General features: G+C 36.4%; 2 protein-coding genes across 2 annotated transcripts; both read right to left on the bottom strand.

Moving 5' to 3' along the window:
* Nucleotides 1–1992: 1992 nt before the first annotated feature.
* Nucleotides 1993–15027, bottom strand: CLEC9A (C-type lectin domain containing 9A). Its single transcript, XM_082738400.1, has 6 exons — nt 14578–15027; nt 12642–12722; nt 6722–6868; nt 4447–4598; nt 2892–3013; nt 1993–2222 (listed from the first exon to the last, which is right to left on the bottom strand). The coding sequence occupies exons 1-6, from the start codon at nt 14666–14668 to the stop codon at nt 2090–2092; spliced, it is 726 nt and encodes a 241-aa protein (XP_082594526.1). The 5' UTR covers nt 14669–15027; the 3' UTR covers nt 1993–2089.
* A 1317-nt stretch (nt 15028–16344) lies between these two features.
* Nucleotides 16345–25995, bottom strand: CLEC1B (C-type lectin domain family 1 member B). The gene is made up of 6 exons (XM_082738370.1): nt 25715–25995; nt 24795–24893; nt 23656–23775; nt 23345–23496; nt 20303–20409; nt 16345–18486 (listed from the first exon to the last, which is right to left on the bottom strand). Exons 1-6 carry the CDS (start codon nt 25776–25778, stop codon nt 18342–18344), a joined length of 687 nt encoding a protein of 228 aa, XP_082594496.1. The 5' UTR covers nt 25779–25995; the 3' UTR covers nt 16345–18341.
* Between the last annotated feature and the right edge of the window lie 647 nt (nt 25996–26642).

Raw genomic sequence — 26642 nt, 5'->3', positions numbered from 1 at the left:
TTAACATATATTCATACATTAATCTTCAAACAATATTTTGAAATAAACTCTATTATTATTTTACAATGAAGAAATTGAGACACAGAGAGATATAGTTGCAAGTGTTGCAGTGACACTTCTCAAAAAAAGACATCCAGACGGCCAACAGACACATGCAAAGGTGTTCAACATCACTCATCACCAGGGAAATGCAAACCAAATCACAATGAGATATCACTTCACCCCTGTCAGAATGGCTAAAATAAAAAAAAACTCAAGAAACAACAAGCAAGAAACAACAAACATTAGTGAGGATGTGGAGAAAAAAGAACCCTTGCGTGTTGGTGGGAATGCACACTGGCACAGCCACCATGGAAAAGAGTATGGACATTCCTCAGAACCTTTAAAAATGGAAATACCCTGCAATCCAGTAATCACATTACCGGATATTTACCCCCAAAATACAAAAACATTAATTCAAAGTGTTACATGCACCCCTATTTACTACAGCATTATTTACTACAGCCAAGATATTGAGGCAGCCCAAATGTCCATCAATTATAAATGGATGGAGAGGTGATACATGCCCACACGCGTATGCGCATGCACACACATACACACACTACGCACCACACATTGGAATATTACTCAGCCATAAAAAAGAATGAAATCTTGCCATTTGCAATGACACAGATGGAACTAAAGAGAATAATGCTGAGTGAAACAAGTCAGAGAAAGACAAATACCATATGATCTAGCTCATATGTGGAATTTCATGAGCAAACAAGCAAAGGAAAAAACAAAAGGAGAAACAAACCGAGAAACACACTTAACTACAGAGAACAAACTGATGGTTACCAGAGGGGAGGTAGGTAAGGGGAATGGGTGAAATGGATGATGGAAATTAAGGAGGGTACTTGTGATGAGCACTGGGGGATGTATGGAATTGTTGAATCATTATATTGTACACCTGAAACTAATATCATGCTGTGTGTTAATTATGCTGGAATTAAAATAAAAAACTAAGAAAAAAAGTGCTAGAGTGTTAACCTTGAGAGTCCCAACCTGAGCCCTTTGATTTGTGAGTGGTGTGAGAGGGAGGAAGAGAGTTCACAGCTGTCTTTTGCTGGAGATGCACTGGTATTGGCAGCCTGGCTATTCCTTCCACTTATATGAAGAGTTGGTGGTTCACATGTCCAGTAGAATTCCGCAGTCCTAAAAAGGTATTGTCTTACTAGCAGCAGATAGCTGCCTGTCTTCCTTCTAATTTGAAAATCCATATCTCTGTCCGACCATCCTACCAGATGGATAACAGAAAATGTATAGAAAATCTGTCAGGTAGAGACTTTAAAAGACCACATTTTTCACATTTATTTATTTATTTAAAAAGAAAAGAACAACATCCAAAAAAAAAAGAAGAAGAAGAAGAAGAAGAAGAAGAAGAAGAAGAAGAAGAAGAAGAAGAAGAAGAAGAAGAAGAAGAAGAAGGAGGAGAAGAAGAGGAGGAGGAGGAAGAGGAAGAGGAAGAGGAAGAGGAAGAAGAAGAAGAAGAAGAAGAAGAAGAAGAAGAAGAAGAAGAAGAAAGAAAAGAAAAGAAAAGAAAAGAAAAGAAAAGAAAAGAAAAGAAAAGAAAAGAAAAGAAAAGAAAAGAAAAGAAAAGAAAAAGTAAGGAAAAGGAAGAAAAGAAAAAAGAAAAACCAGTCAGCTAGAAATACATTTCCACCCCCCAGTGGCTTATACGTTTTTGTGTGGAGTTTATAGTCATTCTAGATTAGGAAAAAAAAAAAAATAAGAAAGAAAAAAGGAAAGAAAGAAAGCACAAAGAAATTATTTTTCTTCAGTTCGTTCTCAACCTTTCAGGATTTTGTCCTTTGAAGCTATAAATCGGTTCTATTCTTGGCAATTTAAACAATGTCAATTAAAGTTCTGGAAAATATTGAAGAAAATTGCCAAGTGTAAGTATAGAGATAGGTTTTGAGTCCCAGGAAAGTGTTATCATAGCCCACATCTAGGTTCACTTCTGCATCTGCTTTATGGAATTTTGTGGCAGGTTTTCCAATGTCCTGTTCAACATAACTATCATAATAGATTTCTCCTGGTACAATTTCTTTCAGATAGAGGATCTTAACACATACTTCTCACAGATAAAATATTTCCAATTGCTGCAGTTAGTGGAAGAAAGGAACTTGTCCTTGAGATATCCACAGAGCTGGTCAGTTGATTGGAGAGTCTGTACTGGCGATCTGGAGAAGCAAGTCAGTGAATCTGACATTAGGTAGGGGGCTTACAATGTTGTTCTTGTGGGTAATGATGAGAGGTGGGTAGCTTTTTGTTTCATTTTGTTTTAATATGGTACCCTCCTGTGGCACCCTCCTTCTTCAGTAATAGAGATGTTTTTGCTCAATAAAAATGTTAACATAAAAAACCCCTCATATTAAAGGAAATAGATCCACAAAAATAGGCTCTAACTTAGGATCTCTTTACTGACTTAATTCTCAAAATACGAAAGCACCTAATTCTGTTCACTAATCTCCCTAGCTCCATCTAAGACTCTTAATAGGGAAAAATAAATAAATAAAAGTAAAAAGCTTAATAAGGAAATGTCTTAATACTTACAACAACTTCTTTCCCTGAGCACTCACTAGCTATTAAACAATACACAGGAAACATCTGTGATAATTATACTGTTCATTCAGATTCTCAGGTTTTGATGGGAATGTGCTAGAGTTTTATGGGAGCATGGCCAAGGAGTAGAAAGACTTGGAAGCCTCAGGTTTGATAGCAATCAAAAGCCTGTGTAATTATCATGCTGACTATGTCTTTTGGAGAAAATCTGAGGTATAAAATAAAATAAAATTTGGAATTCCCTCATGTTTCTTCTTTTTCTTGTAATATTTCTCTCAGACACTTACAGGGAAGGTGAAGGAGGGGAGCCATCTTTCCAAAGCCACGGTCTGCTGAGTCCATCATGAGATAGCTCCACCCAGTAATCATAGCCTTTCTTGACATTACTCAGGCTGTCAGTGATAAAGTCCTAGAAGAAACAGACCTAACAGTGAACTGAGGGGAAAACAACAGCAAACTATCATGAAATATAAAGTGTGGCATTTTGCCTAGACAGACAGAAATGGGAACTTGAGAGGTGGAGACCAAGACAGAGGGTTTTAAAAGAAGTGATACCTTTTATAGACTTTTTTAAAATTGCCATCTAATAGGTGTGGTATTAAGGACTATACAGAAAATAGGCATCTGGTATTAAAATAATCTTAACAGATTCAGAGTTTGGCAGATAATATATGTCAAAACAAGGTGTTATACTGAAACTCATTATCAGGAAATGTAAAAACATCCTTGACATCATAGACCACATAGATCATTTTTTACCAGTATACTTCAATATGAGAAATAGTTTAGGATATTCCAGAGGCAAATTAACTATAGGCGTATTTTGTCAGAAAAAAACATTATTGCTCCTCTAAAAAAAAAAACAACAAAAAAAACCATTATTGCCTTTTGTCACCAAATTTGCACAGAAAAAATAGTATAAACCTATAATTATTGTAAGTCCAAGTTGCTTTGGTTTACTGCATATCCTTAACATACCCTTAAAGACTTTTATTTATTTATTTGACAGACAGAGATCACAAGAAGGCAGAGAGGCAGGCAGAGAGAAGGAAGCAGGCTCCCTGCTGAGCAGAGAGCCCGATGCCAGACTTGATCCCAGGACCCTGAGATCATGACCTGAGCCAAAGGCAGAGGCTTAACCCACTGAGCCTCCCAGGCGCCCCCTTAATGTGCCCTTAAATTGTTCTGTAATTATTTTTTTGAAAAATGAACTTTAATTATTGAGTATAGCAAGCATACATTTTTAATAGGGCCAGAAATATGTAACTGTATATTCTATTTCTCACACATTTAGGGGTAAAATGATTTCAGGAAAACTCTTTTTGCTTGTTAAGATGTTAGTAAAGTAGACGTAATGTCAATTAAACATTTCGTTTACCAAATGCTTATTCTTATAGACCTCACCATTTCGTGACATCACTTCCCTTTCTATACTTCTGCTTTTCTTTTAATAACAAAATTTAATGGTTGTTACCATTCCCTACAGCGCTGAAAATAACAAATTTGAAACATATACAAAATTATAATATATGTATATCTTAGAGTGGATTAACAAGCAACAAAATGGTTTTCTCCTTACCCCCTCTCCTTTTTCATTAAAAAGGGACATACGACTAATATATTTCCCTTAATCTGGATAATTTCCTGTATGTTTGTTTGTCCAATTAAAGGAAAACAAAGTTCGGTAATTCCTACTTTGTCTCTTCTAAACCCTTATAATATATATTAAATATAGTTTTGTTACAGAATATTAAGAAATCATGTCTAATTAGAATCAGCCCTTTCTTTTAATGTGTATCAGGGTATTTTCAGAATGATATGAAACCATAAGAGGGTGCTTACCATTTCTTCTTTGCTGTCTATTTGTAGAAGATTAGAACCCTCCTTCAAACAGTCCTCTTTACTGGTGTGCCAAAATTTCCAGTTTTCAAAGACACGGTAACAACTTCCTCCATTCTGAATCCAGTTGTCTGGGCAAGGGTTGCAGTTATGGGCTTTGAATAGAAACATTTTACTTTATTAAAATTATTATAAAAATACTAGTAGTGCATCTCCTCAAAGGAAACCTTTGTCTCACCCCCAGTGAAGGTGAACATTGTAACCAAATGGGTCAGATAAGTTGTTCCTTACCATGGGAAGATTTATATATTTCCAACTGTAATATGTCTGTAAGAATTAGTTTAAGATAAAATTAATTTCAGAATATCTTATCCCAAATGGCTTCTCTTCTATACAATTGAGCTGATTATTCTATTTTTTTATAAATCTTTCCCCTCTTTAAGCTTATGTTATGTATAGTCTTCATTATTTGCTTATTGTTTCATGTCTGTTACTCTTACTGGCCCAATTTAGTTGGAATATATACTGGACCACTAGGCAAGCTGATAATAAGTTTCAAGTTGATGTGTAAATTCTGAGAGTTAAACATGAAAATGTTTCCTATAGAAAGGACAGGACAAACAGTGTACTTTCAGGACTGATTTGAAAATATGGGGGTGAGGAAAATTGAAGAAAATCATAAGTGACCAATAAACTCTTTCAGGACTTGGATGTAACTTAGAAGTAAGCCATATTGTTTAATCAGTTTTATGAAAGCTGTCTTAAGAAAGAAGGTATTCACGGGACGCCTGGGTGGCTCAGTTGGTTAAGCAGCTGCCTTCAGCTCAGGTCATGATCCCAGTGTCCTGGGATCGAGTCCCACATCGGGCTCCTTGCTCAGCAGGGAGCTTGCTTCTCCCTCTGCCTCTGCCTGCCATTCTGTCTGCCTGTGCTCACTCCCCCCCCCCTCTCTCTGATAAATAAATAAAATCTTTAAAAAAAAAAAAAAAGAAAGAAGGTATTCACAAAAGAATTGTGCTCAAGACTATAAAAGGGGGACTAAAAAGCAAGAACTTGACCAAGTGTTTCTTGCACAGAGGGAAAGACACTGAAATTTCCAGAACTCTAGTTTCGACAGAAAGGCCTTCTACTTAAGGTCACAAATAGTTTTTTTTATCAGTGTCCAGGGCCCAACAGTTGAGTTATTTAAAGCTTCTCAATATCTTTTTTTGTAATTTATGCTAATCAATGTCTTGACTAGTGTTACAGCAAGACTGGTGTTGACAAAAGCAGCTGAAATTTTGGAGGACATATTAGATTTGTAGTTCCCCAAAATGGTTAATTATTATCATTGTCTTAAGGTTAATGGCTCAGAGGGAGGGGTAATTCATGCTTGCCAAAGCCTGTTATATTTAAAAATACTGTTAGGCACCCAGTGATTCTGTAAACATTTATTTGACTAAATTTCAGCCAGGAGGTGGTGTTTTGAGCTCTCTTATTGGTGATAATTTAAATGATATCCACTATAGGGATAATTAATGTCAATTAAGTAACCACAGAATACATGACAAACTATACCACACATAGAAATAAGGCTGTTTTAGGTTTAAGATTCTAGTAAGAGGTGTAAAAGATAAAAACTGAAGTAACTTTATAGAATTTTTAAAAACAGTTGAACCCTGCATTGTTATAATGTTACGGTAAATACTCTGATTTTTAAAAAATGATTTTTCTTCTCAAAGAGATATCTAAATTTGAATCTAAAGTAGTGTTTAAACTAAGCATATTGAAGAATTTAGAACTATAATTAAAAATATACTTAAAACTTTGAGTGATTGGATAAAACATAAAATGCTGCTTTAAAAAAAAAAAATCCAGGGATGCCTGGGTGGCTCAGTCTTTAAGCATCTGCCTTTGGCTCTGGTCATGATCCCCAGAGTCCTAGAATCAAGCCACCTGCTTGTGTTCCCTCTCTCATTCCCTCTCTCGCTGTCTCTATTAACTAAATAAATAAAATCTTTAAAAAAAAATCAATCTGCTAATCCTAACATTTCCCTTTGAAATTTGTATGATTCTAAATCTGCATTTCTTGAGACCTCAGTATTTTTCACATACTAATGAAATATATAAATATATATTTTAAAAAATTGAACTGGAGTGTGGATCAAAATTACGTCCCTCCTAATTTTAAAATCCTGTCTGCAATTTTACAGACAATGAAATGTGTGTCACTGTTTCTTTTGAGGAATTGGTGCCTGCATTTGTATCTGCACAGCGAAAGCTGATTTTATATCAATACCTGAACTGAAAGACTTTTGCCTCAAGGTTTGGCAACATTTCATCTGAAGGTTATGGTTTCTCTTCCATTGTGTGAAGTTCGACAGTTCTCTATCCTGATGGATGAGTTTTTCTTGCTGCTTCATTGCAATAGTGGACACCTGGAACACTTCAAATGATAAATGACAATAATTCTCAATTAAAAATACTGACAAATTAGAACAAAGTAATTCTTCTATATAGACTAAGGACAACTACAAATTATTATTTTTGTGACTTCAATTTGCATTAAGGTTTTGTTTAAAATTTACAATGTGCAAGCATCAAAACTTTGGGATGTCTGGGTGGTTCCATCAGTTAAGCCTCTATCTTCAGCTCATGTTTTGATCCTGGGGACCTGGGATCTAACCCCTGCCAGGGGACCTGCTTCTCCTTTTCCCTCTGTCCCTCTTCCCTGCTTGTGCTCTCTCTCAAATAAAGAAGTAAAATCTTAAATTTTTTTAATTTAAAAAAAAGAATAAAAAACTTCAAAGGATACAGAGCAAAACACCCCCTTGCCTTCCAGATGCACCCCACTCCTCTCCCCCAGCACAGTCAATTTACCCATTTCTTTTTAATTCTTCCACACATATTCTGAATTTTTCAAGTGAATGAATATAAAATGCTCCCTCTTTATAGAAACAGTAATGATCTATGTATACGGTTTTTTACATTTTCATATTTCATATTTTACCACTTAAAATATATTTTAGACATAATTCCATCTCACTGTATTAAGAGCTTTTCTCGATCTTTCATTCTAACTTTAGCAGATTCAATTGACTTATGTTAGTCATTCCCTACTGACTTTTTTTTTTTTAAGATTTTATTTATTTGACAGAGATCACAACTAGGCAGAGAGGCAGGCGGAGGGGAGGGGGCAAGCAGGCTCCCCACTGAGCAGAGAGCCCGACGTGTGTCTCTATCCCAGGACCCTGAGACCATGACCCAAGCCAAAGGCAGAGGCATAACCCACTGAGCCGCCCAGGTGCCCCCCTACTGACTTTTAGATTACTTATAATCCTTAGGTGTTCCAAAAATAAATACTATAATAAAGAACCTTAGTCACACATAATTTCAGACATATGTAAGTATATTTTTAAGAAAAGTTGCTAGGTCAAAGTTTATTTACATTTAAATTGTATTAGATATTTCCAAATTACCCTCCACATAAGTTGTTGCAAATGTTATTTCAATATTATTTGAATTTGCATTTCCCTTTTTATGCTTGGTGTTGAAACTTTTTCTCATACATAGAAATGTTAGTTGCATTTCCTTTTCTATAAACTGTTTAATTATATGTAATTACATAATTTTTTCATTGAGTTTTTAGTCTTTTGTTATTGTCTTATACAATAAAGATACTGTGCTGTGAGAATTCGTTGGAGCAGGACTGGGATCAGCCTGCATAGTGTTTCTAAGTTCCTGCCTGTTAGTTTTCTAAAGTTCCTGCCTGGCATTGACCTCTGGACAAGGTGTGAGGTATACTGATGAATAGCGTAGCTTTATAATCATCAGTCTGAGGACTTTTTGGTCAGATGATAATAGCTTGTCAGCATTGTTTGCTGATGCCGCGTGACTGATGATTTGCCCCTGGTTACAATGAGGTCCTGAGCAGGCTCTGCTATCTAAGCTGGATACCTGGAAGAAATATGCTTGTGTGGGGACACCTGGGTGGGTCAGTAAGTTCAGCATCTGCCTTGGGCTCAGGTCACAATCCCAGCATCCTGGAATCAAGTCCCACATTAGGCTCCTTGCTCAGCAGGGGGCCTGACTCTCCCTCTGCCTGCCTGTCATTCCCCTCTGCTTATGCTCTCTCTCTGATAAAAAAACACGTAAATAAAATCTTAAAAAAAAAAGAAGAAGAAGAAGAAAGAAAGAAAGAAATATGCTGATGTGGTCAGCATAATATAAAAACTACCAAGCAAGACTCCATGTTGGGCTCTCTGCTACCAGAGTGTTTAGTGCACGTACACATCAGTGGTTCCTGACTCGAGAGAAATTGTGTCCTGAGAAAATAGTTACAGAGGGAGGACAAAGTACTTCTCTGTACCTGGACTCTCCAGACTATACCCTTACTTTAATGTGGTTCTTAAATTGCATCTTTTTCTTGTAATAAACTATAAATTTGTAAGCATTGTCATTTCAGGTTCTGGGAATCTTCTTTAGTAACCAATCTTTAGTTTAACTGATGTGTTAGTGCACTTACATTTAATGGGTAAGAATAGCTAATGCATGATATAAGCCATGAGTTTCCCAGTGTGTCTTTTGACTTTGTTTGTGGTAGTTTACCCCACATACATCAGATGATTTTTGGGTCATTTTGAGCAAAAATCTTAAACCTGAGATTATACTTTTTACAAATATATTTCACTTTCATATTTTGATGTAGCTGGAATTTATTTTGTTGGAATTTATGAGGTATGACTTCCAAGTTTTTCCCCCAGACGGCGACATTGTGGTCTCAAATCATATACTGAATAACCCCTTTCTCATTCTCTTTTAATTGCCATCTTTAGCTTACTCTAATTTTCAATAAACTAGTTTGATATATTTCTATTATTTTCATGATATTCAATCCACCTGCTTATCTATTCCTAGGTCAGTACCACATAGTCTTCATTATTTTAGACTTATGATTTATTTCAATATTTGGTAAGGCCAGGCCTCCCATTTTCATATTATTTTTATAGTTTTTAGAGTTCTTTCCTTATAAGTCTAACAAGGTTTTTAAGTCAGTTCTTTTTAAAAATATTTTTAAAAAATTAATTTATTTGACAGAGAGAGAGTACAGGTAGGGAAAGAGGGAGAAGCAGGCTCCCCACTGAGCAGGGAGCCCGATGCAGGGCTCCATCCCAGGACCCCAGGGTCATTACCTGAGTGGAAGACAGATATTTAACCAACTGAATCATCCAAATGCCCCAAGTCAGTTCTTTTTATTTATTTATTTTTAAAGATTTTATTTATTTATTTGACAGACAGAGATCACAAGTAGGCAGACAGGCAGGCAGAGAGAGAGGAAGGGAAGCAGGCTCCCCGCTGGGCAGAGAGCCCAATGCAGGGCTCAATGCAGGGCTCGATCCCAGGACCCTGGGATCATGATTTGAGCCAAAGGCAGAGGCCTTAACCCACTGAGTCATCCAGAACTGACCCCCAAGTCAGTTCTTCTTAAAAATTATTTTATACAGTATTTATTCCTATTCTATTAAATATTTTTCTTAATATGGATATTGATTTTCTTTGAGCCTATAACTTAATGTTTTCAATCAATTTTGGAAAATATTCATCCAGTCAATCTTTTTTTTTATATAAATATCTTGCTTTTTTTTCTTTTTAATTTAAATATTTTTATTAACATATAATGTATTATATGCCCCAGATGTACAGGTCTGTGAATCATCAGGCCTACATACTTCATAGCACTTACCATAGCACATAACCTCCCAAATGTCCATAACCCAACTCATCCAGTAAGCTTTAAAATAATACTACTTTTTTCTAATTCTATCTTCTACTTTGAGGTCTACTATTACACTTATACTAATCTTTTCAATATGCTCTAGGACTCTCTCTCTCTTTTCTATATTTTGCTCAGGAGCTATGGACAATAGATGGTCATGTCTTATCCACTTGTGGATGGTTCAAGTAATTCCAGCTGCTAGTGGCTTGGGTTATGCTCCTTCTTAGCAAAAGGCTGGATGTAACCAGAGTGGGAAGTAAGAGTTCGATATTATTTATTTTATTCTATTTATAATCTGGCATGTTTGGAGATTTCCTTTTAGGAATTTGAAGTATTATTCTAAAATTTTGAATTTTGATGAACTTTTTCTAGATCAACTATATTCTTGAGGTTGTTGTTGTTTTGTTTATTACTATCTGAAAAGGTTGTACTACATAAAACTGTAATAAAACTGGAGAAAGGGAAATGATACTTCTCTTTAGTTTCCCCTTATATGGGAAGCAATGTACCTTTACTGGTTTTGGGCTTGTAATAAATTTGTAAAAAGTGAGGAATATAGATTAAACAATATATTTACTTAGGGAATTGTAAGACAAATGTTTTTAAAGCCCCCAAATAAAAGCACTTATTATATGATGTTATATGATACATCTAATTGTTGGATTAAGAAAATGAAAAAGAGGGGCGCCTGGGTGGCTCAGTGGGTTAAAGCCTCTGCCTTCGGCTCAGGTCATGCTCTCAGGGTCCTGGGTACAGCCCCGCATCAGGCTCTCTGCTCAGCAAGGGGCCTGCTTCCCCCTCTCCCTCTGCCAGCCTCTCTGCCTCCTTTGATCTCTCTGTCAAATAAATAAATAAATCTTTAAAAAAAAAAGAAGGAAAACAAAAAAGACTAGTAAAAACAATTGGAAAAATCTGATTTTATAGAAATTATTTTTCACTATAGATTTTTTTTAAATAGAAGTTAATTAGTATAGGTCATATGGTAGGAAAAAAAAACAAAATAGTAGAAAGAAAGCAAACTGCCATTCAAATAACAGTTGTTAACTTTAGTTTATATCTATTGAAACTTTTTTCCATGTTTGTATGTAAAAAATCTATTTTACATACAATTTTTATAAAACTATATTTTTCCATAATTGACTTTTTAATCTGCTTATTTCATGGTAAAATATTGCATAACCATATCTCCATGTTAGTAACAATAGTTCTAGAAGACTTCTTTAAATTACTGCAGTGTATTCTTTTATATCAATGTAGCATCATTGATTTTTATCAGTTATTTTATTGTCAGATATCTATGGATGCACTTTTAATAGTATATAAGACTAATTATGTGGGGCACCTGGGTGGCTCAGTGGGTTAAAGCCTCTGCCTTCGGCTCAGGTCATGTTCCCAGGGTCCTGGGATCGAGCCCCACATTGGGCTCTCTGCTCAGCAGGGAGCCTGCTTCCTCCTCTCTGCCTGCCTCTCTGCCTACTTGTGATCTCTGTCTGTCAAATAAATAAATGAAATCTTAAAAAAAAAAGACTAATTTTGTAAATTAACCCATTCATTACTTTGATATCATGGTATTTTAAATAGGATATAGATTTCATTCTTTACTCTGTCAGAAACATGTCCTTTTTTTACTATGTATAATAGATTATATACATCATAGGTGGTGTTATATATATAATTTAAATATTAGTATTTACCTTTCCCTTACATTGAAAATTTTTGCAGAGAAAACATTTAACATTTTTTGTTGAAATGGAATGATGATTAAGATGATACAATTATTAAAAATTAAACATGATATTTATAACTTAAAATCTGTTGTTTGTAATATAATCTATAACTAGCAAGGATAAGCTGTTAGTTAGGAAATTTGAAGTGAACCAGCTGCTTCTTGTTTAACACAACTCTTGTTTCTGTAACTAGCTTTACATAATAAAAGCCCTAAGAATGCTTTTGAGAATGTGTGAGATGACTCTGGCAAAAGACTGGCTTGGTAGCAATAGTATAGTCACTATACTTGAACAAAAGCCAATGGTAAAAATATTTTACATTTATGTAATAATATTTAAATGTTTTAGAAGCATTTATAACTATTAACACAAAACAAAAGAAAGCCAAAACTTTTACTGGTAGACAATTTCCAGAAATTACTAAAAATTTTTAATACTTTACTTTCTGGCTAGCTTTCCTTTATCCTTATCAAAATATTTTCTTCACTCAATTTTTGTTTTGGGAGTTAAAAAATTGTTTAATATGTACTACATCCATGGAATGGCAACTTCAAAAAAAAAAAAAAAAACAACAGAAAGTAAGCACTGACATTGTCACCATCTATCCCCTTCTCCCGACACCTTTTTTTAGTGGCTTCTTTGTAATGTATAATTGTGTATAAAGTATATGCAATACATGTATATAGATTATTTTAAAGATATGCTTTTGTACTTACACTTTATCCCCAAGAAAACAGAGGTTGTTACCGAGCCCACGCAGAGAACACATGAAATCACCACCACCAGACACCATGCTCCTGAACAAGGCATAGGGAAAATGACACTGAGTTAAAGAAGATGAAAGAGATGGGTCAGTGTGAAACTAGGCTCAGTGAAAGAATGAGCATTCTTACTAGAGAATCCTTGACGCCATGGGAACTATGGTAACTGGAGAAAAGAATTCCAACTTTTTGAAATGCAAGTTATAACTTGGAATATATATATATTTTTAAAGATTTTATTTATTTATTTGAGAGAGTGCAAGTGCACAAGCAGGGGGAGGGAAAGACACAGAGGGGGAAGCTGACTCTCTGCTGAGCAGAGCGCCCTACTGACTTTGGGGCTTGATCATGACCTGAAGTGAAGGAGATGCTTAACTGACTGAATCACCCAAGGACCCCACAACAGCCTGGATGTTGAAAGATGTCAAATCCAACAGGTTAAGTAATTTACTCCTCTCATCCTTTCATGAGGTCTTAACCTTACCAACTAGTTACATGTTCCAATGATCTTTTAGAGACTATAGCAAACCAGAATGCAGGCTTTCGTTTTTGAAGATTTTATTTATTTATTTGACAGAGAGAAATCACAAGTAGGCAGAGAGGCAGGCAGAGAGAGAGAGGAGGAAGCAGGCTCCCTGCTGAGCAGAGAGCCCGATGCGGGACTCGATCCCAGGACCCTGAGATCATGACCTGAGCCGAAGGCAGCGGCTTAACCACTGAGCCACCCAGGCGCCCCAGGCTTTCGTTTTTGAAAGCAGAAACACTGTGGTGCATCTCCTCATCTCTTCTCTGTACCTCTTGAACACGATTGATTCAGAGCTATTTCTTTTAAACATACAATTTTGAATGAGGAATACCACCCCCTCCAACCAGGTAATTTTGCATCTCTTCAGGAAAGAAAGATAAAGAATGTGTGACTTGTTATATTGTTAACACTAATCAGAGAAAAAATAAAAGTGATCTTTGGATTATGTGGTAGGCTGAACCATGCTCCTGTCCTAGATGCCCACGTCCTACTCCCTGGAACCTGTAAATATTACCTCATATGACGAAAAAGAGACTTTAAACTGTAATTAAGTTAAGAATCTTGAGATGGTGACATTATCCTATTTTATCTGAGCCTTTATGAGTGAGAGGTCAGTGATCAGGGTGCTATCTGATGAAGGAAGCAGAAAGAAACTTGAAGGCATAATGTTGCTGGCTTTGAAGATGGAGAAAGGGGCCATGAGCCAACTGAAGGAAGAAATGCAGCTCTAGAACCTGAAAAACACGAACAAATGGATTCTCCCCTGGCTAGATCCTCTTGAAGGAAGGCAGCCCTGACACCACCTTGCCCAGTGAGACCTATTTTTTGGACTTCTGATCTCTAGAACTGTAAGATAATAAATTATATTGTATTAATCCCTTGGTCTGTGATAATTTGTTATCATAATAACAAGAAGCTAATAGAAAGCTTAAAAAAGAACAGCAGAACTGATCACCATAGCACACAGCTCCAGGTTGCTAAGTTTTGTCAGTTTTTCAATCTGTGCTTTCTCTTTATTTCCTAGTTTTTGTCAGATAATTTTCAAGGCGTTTTATGCAGGACCTAAAATAATAAAAAATTAAAAATATATAGGATCTCTTCCCTTTGTCTTCCAAATCCCGGAATTCTTTGTCTTTCCAGCAGGAAAGAGGGGAAAAGGTACTATGTTACTTGTCAAATCCATTGTTCCTTCCCTTTTGCACCTTTACTTACTCTTCCACATCACCTCACTTTTTAATGCTATTATATAATGCACATTATCAGAAGCACATGTGGCTTATCTTAGAAAAATCACCTTGGGCTCATCCCAGAACAGGAAACAAAGCAGAAACTTCAAAGTCTTGGACTAAATAATCAGATGGTTACCTGAATATTTGATGGAAGACAGATGTTTCTGGTAAGGGCTTGGTGTTGGGGGATCCCACTGAAGAGAGGCATATGCGTCTTCCTCCTGCATGTCTGAAATGCTGCGATAGGAAAGGCAGGCCACACGAGAAGCTAAGACAAACAACTCCTCTTGTGGTAGAAGCAGGCTCGTGAAAGAACTGAAATTGACTACTTCTCACATCAGTGGGAAACTATGTTTGGGTTTAAGGGATACAAGAGGTGCATCTTCATCTAGAAAGTAGAAGTTTATGAAGTTTAGGCCAAAGTACAACTTGTTAAAGAAGGAAATGAGAAAAGAAACTGAACTTGAAATGGCCTCTGGTAGAATAGACTATTGCTCTGGGTTCTACATCCACGAACTTAATGCCCGTGTTTGGATGTAAAAGGCTGGGCCTGATAAATGTAATTTTTCCCTGGCTAGCAAACATTTGATGACAACTGTACTCTAAATGAGAAGCATGAATTATTTAGTGGATAGATAGCCACTTCTGCCGCATCCTATAACTACAGCATTAAGAAACTTGATATTTTAATTATCATTCACGTATTGGCCATTTGTCTTGATGGCCAAAGGTCATAGTTTGCAAATATCAACAATCTGCAAAATTGTAATGTTCTCTCATGTTTCAGTATCTTGCTAGATCAATCATTGATGTCTATAACAAAGGAAAACAAATGACACACTCAAGGAGTAATCTCAGAGCCTTGAATCAAGACACTGTCTGTAAAGTTTAGAGAAAGACTAATGGGAACAGAAAGAGGAGGTGAAGTATGCATTATTCATAAGGATGCTATTACGCCTAGGCCCAAGGACTTAAGGGGAGGGTATCTGATAGGGGCCATGACCTCAGATACAGAACATGCAGTCTTTGCCAAACATGGCATGGTAAGGAGAGAGCCAAGGGAATTAGTGCCCTGACCACTCTCTCCTTTCACCCTTTGATTATTGCAAGTACTTCTCAATAGGTAAATTAACTGGAAACCAGAGGAAAGTTGCTCCAGATAGTGCTTTTCATTTGAATTCTGCCTCCCAAGGCACAGAGTGGGGCTGAGAGGCTCTCAAGATGTACATGGAGAATATGCAGCGAAGTCTCCAAATACTTCAAATGGCCTGAGATGTTGACCTGAAAAACATTGTGATGTAACTTTCTGTGGCCTTCTTTATATAATTATTTCTACCTTGAGGACAAAAGGAGGAAGGAACATATCAAATATGCATTAAGACTAATGTCGGGAGCACAGGAACAGAAGTTTAATGAGTTGTCAGTAATTTCCAGGGGCTCTCAAATTTTATCAGCGCTAAATAGCAAGCTCAGAAAGATCTAGTTTTCTCTACTTTAGTATATTCTCTGATAATTTTCTTTGGGGGAAACATTGGGCTCTCCCAATAAAGGACTAATGTTACTTTTATTGCTTTTGATGTTTTAGATCATACTACCTGTTATTTATAATTCATTACATTCCAAGTGCTGTTTCAAAAGGCTTTTACATGAATTACTTTGATTCTCAAATCAGCTCTGTGAAGTAAGTACTATTATGAATACATTGTAACTTAACTGTACATTGAAGAACAGAGAAGTCACTTGGGTAGTAAGTGGAAGAATTAGTATTTGAAAGTAGGTGGTCTGATCACAGAGCCTGTGCTATTAAAATCTGTGCTATTCTGATTTCATGTGTAAGATGACTTTGATATGAGTACCAGAAAAAAGAATCTTTGTAGGCATAGTTGGTTGGTTGGTTAACATATTTTAATTGGATTTTTGCCACAAGCTAAGACATTATTCTTTGAAATTTACTTGTGCCATATAGTAATACATAAATATATGTTTTTCCATTTGTAGGTAATAAAACATGAAAGTCCAGGGACATGGTTGGTCGTTTTTTGGATGAGTTTCTGAGTTATTAATTCCTATTCCATTTCTCTAAATCAGCAAGTAAAAAACAGTAAAATAATGACACTATCCCCGAAAACACAAGATCTCAAGACATTTGAAGTAGAAGCAGAATCTGAGGTACCTGTGTTATTTTTCCTCAGTCCCCCAAAATATGCTTGTTTACTGATAGTATAAAATAAGATAAATAAGATAAAGATTCAAGTGTCTTTGAGTATTAGTACTCAAACAAATAAAATAATACATATTTATTGAGTGTTTATTACATGCTTAATACTCTGCTCAGTGCTTTATATACTATATTAAATGATCCTTGCTATTACCTATGAGTAAAATAGTAATGTTAAGCCCATTTCATAAATGAGGAAACAGAGTAACTTAGCAAAAGCCACATAGGGAGTAAGTGTTAATGTAATTTTTTCAAAATGTATTTAAAAACTACGTGTATGAGAATCAAGTAGGAGAGCTTATTAAAAGCACAGTTCTCAATGTCTCCTTAGCCTTTCAACTGAGAACCTTAAGTGTTTGTGTTTGAACATCCACATGTTTTGGGTTTTTTTTTTAATATTTTATTTATTTATTTCACAGACAGAGATCACAAGTCAGACAGAGAGGCAGGCAGAGAGACAGAGGGGGAAGCAGGTTCCCTCCCGAGCAGAGAGCCCAAAGCCGGGCTTGATCCCAGGACTCTGGGATCGTGACCTGAGCCGAAGGCAGAGGCTTTAACCCACTGAGCCACCCAGGCGCCCGAACATCCACATTTTAACAAACATCTCAGTTGAGATGTTTGAGACTCATATTCATGAATTTTATTACTACTGATGTAAGAAGAAAGAGCCTCAGGGAAGCTATGGGAAAGAATGGCAATGTTTGCCTGTTATCCTGTGAAAGTGTGCTTCCCCATATATCTATAAATACTTTATGAGTTACTCAGCAAAAACCAAGCATAGAACTGTCAGGAAAAGATAAAGCATTTGTACTTGCTGTTTTGTCTCCTTGCCTAAAGGCCTTGTTAAGAAGTCAAACACTACCATTTTCCTTGCACAGAATGAAACTTTAATTTCTTTGCTGTTGAATCTGACCAAAGGTGGACCTGAAATCCAAATTGTAATTGTGTAGTGTTTTACAGATTGTATGCTTCTCGCATAATGAGAAACAACTATTTTTCTGTTTCCAGTGAGCCAGGAATCGCGCTTGGTGCTTCACATACAACGACAAATGGGAAAGTCACAGTGTTGGCCTTTATGGAATTTCTGACATAGCTAGTGTTTTATTAGGTTGTACAACTGTGAAGTCATGGGTGTTATTCTATTTGAAATATGAGAAAATGCATAGTAAAGAGGCTACATGACTAGTTGGCCCATGGTTGTACTTTAAGTAATCACACCATCTAGATTGTTCCACTGATTCCAAGTTTAGTATTCTTTCCACTGCTTTATGCTGTCTTTCAGACTTAGATATTTTGCACAACTTAAATCAGTTAAGTCCTAGTTTTTCCTATTTCCATTTGAAGTGTATATGTTTATGTCTAAAGATGTGGTGAATCATACCATGTTGAGATAATTAGGAATGGAAATCAAGAAGAAAGTCCTTGGAAACAGAAGAATTGAGAACGAATGATCAACTCACAGACAGGATTCTGGATATATAAAGAAGGGACGAAATCATCCCTTAGTAAAAGGGGATATATAAAGAAAGGATGAGGTGGTGTTGGTAGAAAAGCTAATATAAAGATGACTCTAAGGGGAATAAAAGGAAAAATAAGCAATTTTATTACTAGTGAGTCCTTCACCCAGATATTTCATTGTATAATCAAGAGCTTGTCTATGACATCTTGCCCATCTCTTTGCATTAAAGTAGTGTGTCCACATTCACCATGCTTGCGTTCCTCTCACACATCAGATAATGCTTGTTCTTACAGAAGGTAGGGTAAATTTTCCCATCATAAAAATAAGCACAATTCATATTTTCTCTTTCATTTCCAGAAAGCTCAAACCTGTGAATGGAAAAGGTAGAATGAGTTCCTCTAAATGCTATATAAGTAGTCAACAATTCAACTCTGCATGAAAGTATTTTGTCCACAAAGTGGAAATACAAAGTATGAAGATAAAAGTAAAAAACAATGCTCAGATCATTGAAAAATTTTCAGTATGCTTGTGAATATAAAGTATGTACATCTGCTTAAGTCAATAGCAACTCAGTACAGCTTAGATTAAGCAAAAAGTGAGCAGTAGGAACAGTAGGAGGGAGAATGAGATGGATGGGATCTGAAATGACAGCAAAGGCTTTTATCTTTTCATCTTTTCATAGAAGATCACACTTTAGTTATGTCTTGAAAGAAGGGTAGGATTTAGGTAAACAGAGGGGAGACAGAAGAGCCCTGTAGGACAAATAGCTGCACAAAGTTAGAATAAGCTCAAGGAAAAGTAAGTTGATTAAATATTTTTGAAATGAAGATTTATGTTGTAGGGTAATAGAAATAAGGCAGCACCCTCTATTGTAATCGCCTATTAACTTGTCTATATGCCCAGCTGTGCTGCTTATGACAAGGGAACAAAGAATGTATAGATCTAATTTATTTGCCAAATATCTATGGGATACCAACTACGTGCCAAAGTTGTTGTCTGTGCCAGTATTGGTAGAGTAAACAGAGACACGGTCCCTTCTACTGGGGAACTTACATTATAGTAAGAGGATATTGGTAAGAAGCCAACAAATAGAAAATTTCAGAGAGTGGTGAAAGTTAGGAAGAAATAAAATGGTGTGATAATGGATTTGAGTGGATATGGGTGGAAGGAACCTAATTTAGTTTGGGTAATTAAGGTTGACCTCATCGGGGTAGTGATGTTTAAACAGACATGTGAGTCACAAGGGGGAGCCCATCATGGAGTTCTGGACTTGGAGCATTCTAGAAGAAAACAGTAAGTACAAAAGCCCTAAGACAACAAAACAAGATTTATTTGTTGAAAGCACAGAGGTTTCCTAGTTTGCCTGCAATATTGTGAAGGAAGCAGCAAATGATAAGAAGTAAGCTCAAGATCTATGAAGAAGTTTGCTTATACTTGCAGTATCCTTTGCTCCTACACACAGTAAACATTTAGTATCTGTTGAAAAAATGAATTAAAAATTTAAGTAATAATCAGATTGTACAAGTTGTGTTTATCTGTTTTAATTTTAACTGGAGAGACCTTACAGTTTTGATATACAAGATGACCAAAGGTCTTGAGATTGGAGATTGGAAAGCCACGTTAAATAACTCTTACTATAATGCCTCCTTTGCCTGGATTATCTGTAGAAGGATGGAGATTTGTGATATGAATACTAGAACCACCTTGTGAATGATGGTGTGCCTGAATCTTGGAGACCCCTGGGGAGGAAAAGTGGGTAAAATGATACTGAAAAGTGAAAAGAATCCTCAACACAATCACTTTCAACCATAAAATAATAAGAATGATCATTTTGTTCTAAAAATATGTGAAGGGAGTCAGATCAAGTGACACACACACACACACACACACACACTCCAATGGTAAATTTGAGGGTAGAAATGATTGGGGAAAAATACCAGAATAGAGGTGGATTGTGACTTAGATAAAGAGCAGAGGAATGGGAAGGTAAGTACAGTAGAATTGTCTTATTACCAGTGCTCACTTATTAGGAGTAGGATGTCAGTGAGTGCTGCTGCTTTTATAGTACACAGTAGGTCATGGAGCGACCTCCAACTTTTAAGTAGCTTGCCTTCAAGAAGGTAGAGGATCTCAAGAATAAAATCTGCTCGTTGTGCCTTGTATTCTGAATGTCCATTGACTTACACATTTTTGGAGGGCACAGAGCCATCTTCCCACATCCAGACCTCAGTAGAGTTCTTGCGGGACAATCCAACCCAACGAATTAATCCAGTCCTGGACTTCATGTATTTCTATTGCAAACACAGACAAATATAATGGTCAACCTGCTTGCACAATTTTGGTAACGATGTAAAGACATTCATGGTAAGACCCTGAACAACAACAACAACAAGTTAGATGTATGTCTATGTGAATGTTAATTAATTATATTTAATATTTAGAATTGTGCCAAGTTCACTTGTTTTAGAATAAAAAATTCCTTGTGGAATACAGAAAAAATGTTTACAGAAGACAGATATTGTAACCTTTCTATATGTTTATCTTCCATTGACTGAAGACTAGAGTTTCAAATAGAGTACCAAATATGGGTCTTAAATAAGATAATGGTGAACGACTACAGAAGGAAAATAAAGAAAGAAATATATTGTTGGTGAAACATTATTACTCCCTACATTTAACTTCTACTTGCTTTGGATTCATTGTTCAACTTAGTTCTGTAGTAGCCTACAATATTTACATTGTAAATATTAATTTGTTTTGGTTGATTGAGTAAAAGGAATTATGTGATGTCATTCTCAAAGGGATTACAAACAGCATTTGCTTTTCCTAATTTACATTTTTTAATTTAGGAATTATCACTATTTACTATATGATACACTATACCCATTTGCTTTGTTTATTGCCTCTTTCTCCAAGTAGAACATAACCTCCTGAGGTTAGGAATTTCTGTCTGTTTTCTTTTTTTTTAAGATTTTATTTATTTATTTTACAGAGATGACAAGTAGTCAGAGAGGCAGGCAGAGAGAGAGAAGGGGAAGCAGGCTCCCTGCTGAGCAGAGAGCCCAATGCAGGGCTCGATCCCAGGACCCTGGGATCATGACCTGAGCTGGAGGCAGAGGCTTAACCACTGAGCCACCCAGGCGCCCCAGGACTTCTGTCTGTTTTATTAACTGCAGAGGTTCAGATTCTGGAATAGTTCCAGATTCTGGAATAGTTCCAGTGCATATTTGGCAAATTAATAGAGAAATCAATCAGTCAATCAATCAATTCATGGGTAACAAAATTAAAAAGAGTCAAATAGTCATATACTCTCTCATATCTCCCAGAAAAACAGATAGGTGAGAGTGCATTCTTGGCAAATAAAAACATGACTCAAGCTTCTTAACGGAAGTGAAACACAGAGTAAGAGATAATGTTTATGTTATAAAAAATAAAAAATTAAAAAAAAAAAGAAAAAAAAGAGATAATGTGTAAAAGTGACTTTTGACTGCTTATTTATTTATTGTAATTTTTAAAAGATTTTATTTATTTAAGAGAAAGAGATAGTGAGAGAGCATGAGCGGGGGGAGGGGACAGAGGAAGACTTCCTTCTGAACAAGGAGCCCTACGTGGGACTCTATTCCAGGACCCTGGGGTCATGATTTGAGCTAAAGGAAGATACTTAACTAACCAAAAAACCCAGACGCCCCTTATTTATTTATGTTTTTAAAGATTTATCTATTTTAGATTGAGAGAGAGAGAGAGAGCATGATCAGGGGGTGGGAAGAGGGAAAGAATCTCAAGCAGACTCACCGCTGAGCATGGAGCCCAAAATGGCTCAATCCCAGGACCCTGAGATCACAACCTGAGCCAAAACCAAGAGTCAGATGCTTAACTGGCTGAGCCACTCAAGCACCCCTATTGCTCATTTTTTAAAGCATGAGCTACCCGTCCCCTTTCTGTTAACTCCTGTTCTATTCTTTAAAATACATCCACATGACATACTTCACTATATGAAGTATATTCTCCCTGAAATTCAACTATTCTTTGTTTCTCAAAAATGACATTACTTCCTCTCTCACGTATAAACCTCCAACCTGGCATCAGTTTAGAGTACCAAGATTCAAGACATATTTGAATACTTCCATTTAGCCTCTTGTTATTGAATTGAGATTTTAGGACACTCTGTTATTTTGCCTGATTGGAAGGAAAGTTAATTTACTTACCTGAAAATCTTCTCTATGAGTTTGAGTCCACAAAAGCAGTTAGTGAGTGGTACAGCAGTTAGAGTAACAAGGCAACAAATGATCATGAGTGTCAAGGGAATGTTCTCCTCATGTCTGGTCCATTACTGTGGACTTCATCTCAGGAAAAGTATAATCAATTTTGTTAATCAATTACAGCAGTTCTGTAGAATATGACTGGCTTGACTCTTTGAGTTCAATTTAATGTCTGCACACAGCCCAAACCAGATCTTCTACTTGCTTTTGTTTTTAATATACAGAATCTGAATAAATACCATATTGGAGGTTGTAGGTTAAGGACCATAAATAATTTCTGCTTTTTAAAAAATGTTTTAATAAATCTATTATTTGGCAGAAGGGAGACTCCAAGGCTTGGTGTCTGGTTTATTCCCAGGATTCACAAAAAAAGAGAAAGGTTACATTAAATAATAAAGGGAGAGTGCATAAGTGGATGTGAACATATTTTGTTTCAAAGTAGAGCCTTTGTTAGAAGCTGTTTAAGAGGAAAATGTGGAAGAGGAGACATGTTTAGTAGAAAAATTTCAGCTGAAATCCTGTGTGTTTCACAAATGAGATTATTCCCAAAACTATGGAAGAGCCTATGAAAAGGTGAAGTCTGCATCATGGTTTGTTCAAGTTCAATTGTTCAACAATTTAGCAGGAACTAAGGACTCATGTAATATTGGGATGACAGTGCTATTTATATTTTACTATGCTAGAGTTTCTTTGTACTTTGAGATCCTTTCATGGATTAGTAAATGCAATCAAGGAAACTGAGAAAAGTGAAATGACTTGTCACAGACTGAATTCTCAGTCTCATTAGTTCATGTTACCCCTTTCTATTCTTAAATATGGTCATTTCTACTGGGCTTGATAAGGCTCTCAGAGTAGCACAGGCTGGAAGACAAGAGAAAAGATATACATACATATTTTTTAAAGTCAAATGTTTCACTTAAGATTCTTCTTATGACTTGAGTTATACATGGCATAGGAATCTCCTTACCAGAACATTCTGACTGGCAATCTTCAGCAAAGTAGCATTCATGTTAATACAGAACTGCTTACTCTCTTCCCATGTCAAGTTGCGCCTGAAGAATCCATAGCAGCTATCTCCATAATATCTCCAGTTTCTGTCACATGGGCTGCATTTATGGCCTTAAGGTGAAATCAAGCATAGGAATCCATACTTTTTACTTTCACTTTCCCCATAATCAGTGTCTTCCGCAGATCTTCAGGTTCCCTACAGATAGCATCACAGAACTACTCTGGGGTGGGGTGGGGGTGGAGATGAAGAGGTTACAAAACCATACTTACTGACACTGTTCTTTTGTTCCAACTGTTTTATTAAATATTGACAGAACTTCTTTGCTACTTGGTGCAGCATTCCTGAGACATTTTTATTCTCCACTTGTTGGTGGTTTAGCTCTCTGACAGCTAGGTGTAAAAATTAGATAATAATTTGTAATCAGGATCACAAGGGTGATGCAGAGACCTTTCAGTGAACTTTCATTTCAGTAGAACTGTCAATCTGGAAAGTGTTCACTAGATAGACGTGAGTGAATGAGTACTGCAAAGGGGTCTGGGTAAAGGAGGGTGTAAAGAACAAATTGTGAACTATGCAAAACTGACACCTGGTGCTTATCCAAAAGAAGACATGAGCTCTATGAAGAAGAAAACCACAAATAAGAAAAATGCCATGATCAAACTGCATGCCCAAAACGAATGTTTTGATATTCCTTTGAATATAGATTTCTAAGCAGATTTCAGAGAAGAATGACATGTTATTTTGTTTTCCATGTGATATCAAAATATCCATTTATTTAAAAAAACACTGATTTCTTGTGCCCAAAATGATATGATAATCAAGTGAATAAACAATGGCGAACAAAATATTCTAAAATATCTGGTGAACAAATAAACAAGCACACAAACAAGCAACAGCTACATGGATGGTAATGTGATACTGCGGGCTTTTAGATTTATAAAAAGAAAATATCTATAAATGAGATGGGATATGAATTGCTTCTGAGTGAAAGTAAATGCATTCATTAAACGAAGTGAGAAGGAGGGCATTTTAAGAAGAGGGAATACAATGGAGGGAAATTTCAGACAGTGGAAGAGGATCTATCTGTGAAACTGAGAAAAGTCCATGTTGGCTGGAACTGAGGATATGCAGGATAAAGAGAAAAAAAAAATGAGAAGATAGTGTGAATCTAGACCAAAGGGGATCTTAAAGACCAGTTTAAAGTTCTTGAAATAATTTCAATTAAAGTGATTTGAATCAGGAGGAAAAGTAAGAGCTCTCCATTATTGAGAATGTCTTGGTAGCCAAGTATAAGATGACTGAAGCAGCAACAAAGAGGCACACAGTGACAAGCAAGCTTAGTGGCATACACCAGGACTCAGGTTGTGCTTTCCTCAGAACAAATCTTTTGCAATGAGTCAATACTTACACATCATCCCCAGAGCCACCAGCCCAACAACTAACCCCATGCACAAGACCAGCAGAATCAAAGCCGTCACACGCCACAGAAGTGAGGAAGCAGGGTCAACTGTAGACATAGAATACAGATGTTAGGGGGCAGGCAGTATGGGGTAGCTATGGGGCAGTGTCACCCCTGTCCCCTGCCTTCTCCAGGCTTTCTGAGTGATATAAACAGCTTCATTGCCAGGTCTTGCTGGTGTTCCTTTGGGGATCATCAATAGTATAGCCCATTCCCATTCCCATCAAAGTATAGCCCATTCCCATTCCACACATCGGTCCTTTCCCAGTGGACTTTTCTCTGAGTCAAAACAGAAGTTTGTGGAGCACCTGGGTGGCTCAGTGGGTTAAGCTTCTGCCTTCAGCTCAGGTCATGATCCCAGGGTCCTGGGATCGAGCCCTGCATCGGGCTCTCTGCTCAGGAGGGAGCCTGCTTCCCCCTCTCTCTCTGCCTGCCTCTCTGTCTACTTGTGCTCTCTGTCTGTCAAATAAATAAAATGTTTAAAAAAAAAAAAACCAGAAGTTTGTGTTTTGTGCCCAACCCTATAAACAATTGCTTTTATAAGCAAAAAATGAAGAATCACACCTATGTGCCAACAACAGAGAAAATGAGGTTATAACACATCCTTTCCTCCTATTCTCTTGGTTTCTATTCCACCCAACATTAAACTGTATAGGCTTAACATAAAGTTCTCTGCTTTCATCTCTTGTTGCTTATATTCTAAATAAATCTGTCTGAGCCTAAGTAGGCATTACTCAAATTCTGTAGAGCAGGAAGGTCATAGGGAAAATAAAATAAAATGATACGTGCTATCACTAGTAGAAAAAGGAAAGTGGGGTTGACCTATTTCAATAATTAACTTCCAGATCCCTGGCTCTGGGTATTCTTACCTGAGGTGAGAGCTGGCTTTCGATTTTTAATATTTAAGGTGATGTATCCATCTTCGTCCAGCATGGCTTCCCTTGGACTGCAAGTGAGCTCAGGGTTCAATGACTTCGCAAAATTGCAGTGTCCACTCTTATAGATTCCAGTGCCTGCCAGTCCGTGTTCCTCCTCTTTCTGGTAAGGTGGGGTTCTATGAGTTGGGGCACATATTTTTGGTCCTGTTTTGTTCTTGTTTTTTGGACCTTTTTTCTTCCAGGAAGCCCTTTCATAGCTGTTCAGAGATACATGGACCTTGAGCATAAAAATATAAAAATAATAACTTGCAGTAAAGGAGTAGATATCACATTTGTTTCCTGTTTTCTTATCTTCAACTCTGAATGAAGGAATGTCTCCTTATTGTATCCTTTCAAAGAACAAAAGTTCATGCTTCATCTTAACCTTAGTTGAGTCTAAATAGTATTGTTTAAATGAACTGCTTTTGACAAAAATTCATGGATAAAACACGAGCAGATACATAGTCTGTTCCATTGTGAGGAGCATGTCTAATATAATTTGATAAAAAATGGCCTAGAGTAGAGTTTATAAAAAATAAAAAATTAAAAAAAAAAAAAAGAAATACATCCTAATTAAAAAAAAAAAAAAATGGCCTAGAGTAGATGTTTCAAGGTCTTGTGTTAGAAGGCGCCATTCCTAATTATGATCTAGAATTCATCCAAATTCTTGCATCATTCACAAATCATATTGTTTAAAAATTTGAGGACTCCATAGGAGGCAGACTTCATATTGCTTGGGTTTAGGCATTAAAGAAAAAAACAATAAAATAAAGTGGAATAATATAGAGTTAGTGATTACTGTCTTTCAGTAATGTTTTCACTTTACAGTGAACATCCAGGAAAGGAAAAATCTTTTGTGAAATTGTGTAATTCCAAGTAC

This window comes from Mustela nivalis, assembly GCF_964662115.1.
Source record: "Mustela nivalis genome assembly, chromosome: 7".
Taxonomy (NCBI): domain Eukaryota; kingdom Metazoa; phylum Chordata; class Mammalia; order Carnivora; family Mustelidae; genus Mustela; species Mustela nivalis.
This window is presented reverse-complemented; position numbering and strand designations above follow the sequence as displayed.

Coding starts and splice junctions, on each gene's coding strand:
- CLEC9A (XM_082738400.1), bottom strand. CDS start 14,668: ATGCAGGAGGAAGACGCATATGCCTCTCTTCAGTGGGATCCCCCAACA. Junction 12,723..14,577: donor GTCTTCCATCAAATATTCAG/GTAACCATCTGA, acceptor TGCCTTGTTCAG/GAGCATGGTGTCTGGTGGTG. Junction 2,223..2,891: donor TCCCCTCCTTCACCTTCCCT/GTAAGTGTCTGA, acceptor TTGCTTCTCCAG/ATCGCCAGTACAGACTCTCC.
- CLEC1B (XM_082738370.1), bottom strand. CDS start 25,778: ATGCTGGACGAAGATGGATACATCACCTTAAATATTAAAAATCGAAAG. Junction 24,894..25,714: donor AAAGCCAGCTCTCACCTCAG/GTAAGAATACCC, acceptor CTATGTCTACAG/TTGACCCTGCTTCCTCACTT. Junction 18,487..20,302: donor TCTGTGCCCTCCAAAAATGT/GTAAGTCAATGG, acceptor TTCCATTCACAG/GTTTGAGCTTTCTGGAAATG.